Consider the following 6512-nt stretch of genomic DNA (forward strand, 5'->3'; position numbering starts at 1 on the left):
AGACCCATTCATGGAACTATTAGCTTAATTGCGGAATTTACATGTAAATAGATATGAGGAAAATGTTAATGATGTTTTCAGAAAGATGCAACTAATGTTTCGAATATGTATATCTAATATTGTAAAACTCGGTTAAAACGACATTGAAGATTCCGCGAAATTTTGTCATTATGACCGTGATTGACGGTTTCGACACGCCTATGGTTTGAAAACATAATCAGAATCAATCAAATACCATGCATGGAGTTGTTATTTTATTATGATTACGATGAGCATATTTCACGCAGAAAAAATATGAGAAATGAGGATCACATATAAACACGGGATATTGCCAATTCTCACCAAACAAATGTGACCAATTCTCGGCAAAATTGCCAATCATTTGGTGTAAATAATCCTTAGCGGGATTATAAAAATTATCTCAATCCCCTACCTAAAGATTTTGAATTTCGTGGTTACTTCATTGAAAAACGATACTTTCATAAAAAGTTAGGCAAAATTCTAAGAAATACAGATATTTCCCTTATATACAGGTCATACCAACAAGAAAATTTAACTGTTAAACATGTGATACATTTTTTTATATATCCTTAGGTATCAATAGGACGACAGAAGACATTCCCTGAATGCGTTGAGCTCAATTCCATCAATTTCTTTGCAAGACGCCATAAAAATGGAAACTGAAGTGTATAAAAAGAGCCGTTATATTTAATGTCGTTGTATTTTACTGACGATATAAGCAAGATCATTACCGGCGCTGTTACCTTGTAGTTGTATCAAGAACTTCTGATGAAGAATTAAAACACTAAAATTAAATTTCATGTCTATGTAAAATTAATGTGCAATAGAGTTCGGTTGTGAAGAAAAGCTAACTATTCTAACAGTTGCTATGATTTATATAAAAAAAAATTACTGTGTACCAATATGAGTGCACGAAATCATTGTATCAAAGTGTACAAATATAATCAAAGTGGTAAAATATACCTATAATAAGTTAAGTAATAAGAGAGAAAAAAATAAAGCATTTCTATTATCTTTCTCTTGCTATCTATACATTTTATTAATATTGTAATTTTGATTCTTATTTTAATAAATGTTATATTAGTTAAAATTTATACGATTTTCACAATATTGCACATTGAAACTGTTGGCACTTCGCTTAAGACGTCACTCCGCTTAAGCTGTCATAATTCTTCGATAACATGAGGTGACGACGTATCGAGGCTTTACTGTGTGTATATACAAAATTCATTCACACATAGAAATACAATAAGAATCAAATTTGAAAAAATGAGGTAAGCTGTGATGAATGGCCGCAATTTTTGACAGGAATACTTTTTTTATTCCTTGAATAGCGTGGTGAGTACGGACATATTAAAATCAATGTCGTCGGATTTGTCTTCGGATTTGCTATTAGGAGACACTTTTATCTTCCATTTGCGTTGCGGACCTCTCGAGGTATAGCGTAAAAAAAATGACATTACGAATGCGGGCCATAAGCCTTGTGTGTCTAGACCAGAAAAGGTATTAGAACTAAACTGGTACTGTTGGTTTAGTCTTGCAAATATCTGTCAGACGATTGGCTTATATCTGCTTTCCCAACTTCGAGCGGATATCCCCGTTAAAATGTCTCGCCACAGAGAGCAATAGGCCTAAAACGTTAAAATCTTCAATCATCACACTTCACTCATAGTCAGAAAAATTTATGGCAGATCTACGCACATAATATGCATTACACAAAAACAAACTCTAAGTTAGGTCCACAACACGGGCATGCACATTTCAACAAATACAACGCCACAACAGGCAAAATGCCCAACGAGGTGGCTGAGAAAAAGATGGCCATAAAAATGTGGATGTCATGTATTTCAAAAATATAGCAACCCAATTAAAAATGCAATTAACAAAAATTGTAAAAAAAATCAACATGTACCAATTAGTTATAAGTTCCTCAGAGGAATGGGGACGAGGTGCTAGTGTGGTTTAATAGTGGCTTCTGTCTGCGCTGCGAACCTTCCGAGGCATATCGTAAAACAATTTCGTTACGAACGCGGGCTGCGACCCTGGCACCCACACCGAAAGAGTTATCAACATCAGTGGGACATCATTAGATTTGCCTTTACGAGATCTATTCGCAAACATCAAAAACACTGATATATTCTGAATAATTCCTGAGATATGAGCGTTTTAATTACTTGTAAACTCTTACGCAATGTTTTGAAAGTGCGCCCAGCATCATCGGATGATTTAATAGACGGAATGATATGAAAGGGAAAAAAAATATAGTAATGGGGGGAGCCAATATTCTACTTTTAATTCCGTTGACAGGCTTTGGATTATATTTACGGAAGACCACCCTGAAAGTAATTGTGGCCACATATAACTATAAATTACTTTCGAATAACTAATCCAATTAGTAACTAATGAAAATTATTTATCATAAAAATTGACTGTCTAATTACATTAACCGACAAATTGTACACTCTAAAAAATGTGAATAGTAGTTTTTTTTTTTAATTTTAAAGCGCAGAGGAGATAAAATATTTATCTTAAAAGTATTGCCAAAGAAACGATCAACGGACTCTACAATGGTAGAAATATTCGTTATTTACATTTTAATCACAATTATAGATAGCAGCACTTACTTCCACACAAAAGGCTAAATATACACTTTAGCACACAACTCCCTTCAAAAGAAGGTAAAAGGTAGTAAATTGCTAACAATGGTGATAGACCGTGGTTTTTCTTGGTTTAAAAGATGCCTTTTAACGTATTAAGAATTAGAGCAATTCGAAGAAGAACGCTTCTCAAAAAGAACTGTTTAGTTTTCTCAAGTGAATATTGGTGAAAAAGAGCGCACAGCATATGTGCAACTGTTTCTCATTGTTTTGACCATTGAGCATGTATACACATACAAAACATTCCTTAATTTGTTAGAAATTCCCCAGAAAAATGTCTACGAGTTGTGTGTACGGTTCAGTAGTGGAAGTAGAAGTAGAAGGAATGGTCAACAATTCAAGTAACATCGTATAGAAAAATTTGTAAATAATCTTACTCATAGGACAAACTTTAACAAGTGATATTACACTCCTATAAACAAATATTTTTGTCATAGAATGTGTGGTCGAATCGCAATAGCAAAGGCGGTAGAGGGTGTTTATAGAGAATGAGTAACAGCACTTACCGAAAGCAACTATCATATTTTTCTGACGGATTTGCTGAAATAAGTGCAACCAACCATTCGAGGGTGCAGGGTATTGTAATGTGGTAGGCCTTTTCCTGGTTCAACCTGGTTAAAATCTACCACAGCATGATCATTGTTTGGCGCAGCATAAATATGATGATCCTTGCACCAGTAAAAAGAACAAACTTCAATCCAATCCGAAGGTGCATATGCACCCTCAAATGATTGATAGCACATATCGTAGCAAATCCGTCGAGAAAATATGATACTTGTTTCTGGTAAAGTTGTAGAGCACTCTCAAAAAATATTCTCTGCCGCCTTCATTGTAGTGCCATGTGCGATTTGAGAGCACATTCTATGACCAAAAATGCTTGTTTAGGTGTCTTATTCTTGAAGTTTCTCCAACGAATTTAGAATCACCCAGTACAATAGTGGCTGCCAATGCACCCAAATTATTATAATTTTTCACTCCCGAACAGAAAAATGAACACAACTGAATTTTCCCGGATTCTTCTAAGTTTTACTTCTGTTTCTCTAAATTGTTATTAAAATATTTTTTTTCTGAACTTTATGTGAATTACTAGCAGTTTTAATTAATGGTGGCAAAGTGTATCGAAACTAATAAATTAGACTTCTGTTTTAAACTTGGTGTTACAGTAGCGCTCAAAAGTCTTTAGACAACAATAAATTTGTCTAAGAATTTCGTGTTTGAATTTGTAAATTATATCTGCGCTATGAAACGCGAACACTGAACCTCATCACAAACTATATGATCAAAAAACTGTTCATCTACACTTTGTAAAATCATAAAAAAAATTGAATCTTTTTTATGGCGAGTGAAAAGTCTTTTGAAAGTAAATAGCTAATAAATAGTCAAATATCCGGCCATGTCATGGGTATGATAATAAAGTACAATAAGTCAACTCTTCATTGGAAAATCTTTGGATGGTAAAACTACTTGGCATGGCTTTGGCATGGAATCAATGTGCTTGTCCCATGGGGATTGGGGTTTTTCCCCATTCTTTTTTTCAAACAATTGAAAAACCCATTAAATTCAGATAATTAATGGCCCTGACTCGTTTCTTGAACTCAATGAATGCTTGGTGGTATTAAGTTAGGGCTCTGACTTCATCACCCATAAAACACTCATTTTGTTGCCTTTCAAGTAACGTCCAACAACTTTTCAGCAATATTTACGGTTATTGTCTTGCTGGAATATCAGTAATAGCGGCATGTTTCATGTCGTTAAAGATGATATACAGCTATGAACTCTATTTTTGTAATGAAACCTGTCCTTTTCTTTTTTTCAGAAGGTTAAAGAGGACCGATATCTTTTGCCAAAAAGCATCCCCACTTTCGCCTTCATGTTAACTCTAACTACCTTAACAATTTCCTTACAATTTACCTTATAACTATCTGTAATATCGCTTATGTACTTTGTACAATATTATTTATTTATACTTTCGATTGTTTCTCTTGTTAATAGAAAGATTGACATAATTCTCCCCCTTGCCCTTTTGTAATTAAGTAATAACGATTTTATTTTTCACTTGGAAGACAAGCAAACAAGTCCATGATATTCAGCCAATGTTTAACAAGTGATGAACTCTCATTCAGTTCATGTTTTAAACTGAATCCATCTGTTTTTTCGCCTAGTGAACATTTCGAGGATGAGGATCTCTCTTTATTTGAATTTTTAATGTTCTGTTTATCCTATCTGTTGTCTTTAATTTTATTCAGGTAAAATTAATTTTCGATCCACCTAAAAACAAAAATTAGACAATAAAAAACTCATTAACCCCAAACAAAGAAATTTCAGCTGCATTTTTCGATAAATATTTTCCTTCTGTTTTACATTTGTGAAGGCTAGGGCAGTGTATGCAAATGTGCTGGCGCAACAAACACTATTGCATTTATTAAAATACCTTTGAGTGCTGCTGCATAATATCACGCTATTATTTCATTAAATTTTATAATCCATGTGATTTATCATTGTTTCATTTCCATCCGAAATTCCGTCCGATATCATAGAACATTTTATTTTCTTTACAGAAACAGCGTCTGAATAACTGAAAATCTGATGTTAATTATGTTTTGTTTTCCCATCATATTTCCAGGCCGACAGGAACGACAAAAAGGACGGGCTCTTGTTCGAAAGCATAGACTCGGAATCAAACGATTTTAGATCGAACTCGTCAAACTGCAGAGTCAAAGTCCACCCTCAACACAAAAACAACACCACCAACAACGCCATCAACGTGCCAACGACGGACTACCATCAACATGTCGAACAGGCATACATCTAGAACATAACACGACATTGGCTTTGGATATTCATTATTATTATTTTATTTTCAGAGTTATCCGCGTTTCTCGACATGTTGTCCGAGGCAATCCTATTTTTGGAGACTGGGGATAAAAAATACCTCCAAAAATATCTTAGTGAGAATTCGTTTTGTATTCCGAATACACACATGTAAGAAAAAAAAATGGCGTTGGAAAACAGAGAATACAAAATATTTCTACAGAAGTGAAATATACATAAATATATTAAAAATAAAGACGGTATTTTCCAGAGAGAGACATTGAAAACGGTATTACGTTTGTAAATACGAATACACAGAGTGACGATTCATCATGTTCATGATTGTTATTATTATATATACACCCATATAAAGACAGAGGAACACACACACATATGTGCACTTTTGGTAATATGTGATTATTTATTGCGGTTAGTGCGTCAATTGCGGCGGGACTAATGGGAACGTGATGGACAACGCGCCTCTTCCGTGACGTTCATGAAAAGAAATGTTTGTTGTGTCTTCATTTCTTTGTTTATTTCGTGACCCGATTAAAGTCGATGGATGTTATGTTTTGAGGATTCAAAATTAATAAAATGTTCGTCCCTGTGAGGATCCGAGTTACGACAAGGCCTCTGTTCATAGAATTCGCGTGTTTTTTATTCATACTTGGAAAATTGTTTTTGTTGTAAAAATTTATATAAAATACCAAAGAATAATGTTCCCGATGTTTTCTTCTTCTTTTATTTTACATATTCACAGTTGAAACAGAGAAATTGAGGATTGTATAGTAAAGTATTTAATAAAAACTTGAACGTTAGTTTTCATGTTGTTCTTGTGATCATTTTCCTGGGTGCAGAAAGCAAAGCGTCATGTAATTCGCAGTTTGAATGTATCTACAGGCCTACACAACGATACGATTATTCAATCATTACACTTTACTCATAGTTGGAAAAACTAATGGCAGATGGCGACACCACATATAACAAGCATTATATCGTAAGAAACTTTACATTAGGTTCACA

General features: G+C 34.0%; 1 protein-coding gene across 2 annotated transcripts in view; it reads left to right on the top strand.

Moving 5' to 3' along the window:
* LOC149070558 (irregular chiasm C-roughest protein-like) overlaps positions 1-6307 on the top strand; it is a 254575-nt gene extending 248268 nt beyond the window's left edge. For both annotated transcript variants that reach the window (XM_089249026.1, XM_089249025.1), the window contains one exon: positions 5302-6307. Coding sequence is in view for 1 of the 2 variants with exons in the window: in XM_089249025.1 (XP_089105151.1) it covers positions 5302-5490 (189 nt within the window). In the remaining variant the exon portion in view is untranslated. The remainder of the gene's footprint in view (positions 1-5301) is intronic.
* The last annotated feature ends 205 nt before the right edge of the window (positions 6308-6512 follow it).

Source organism: Pholcus phalangioides, unplaced genomic scaffold (genome assembly GCF_987345545.1).
Source record: "Pholcus phalangioides strain wild (caught in Gottingen) unplaced genomic scaffold, Ppha-v1.0 ptg000021l_1, whole genome shotgun sequence".
Taxonomy (NCBI): Eukaryota; Metazoa; Arthropoda; class Arachnida; order Araneae; family Pholcidae; genus Pholcus; species Pholcus phalangioides.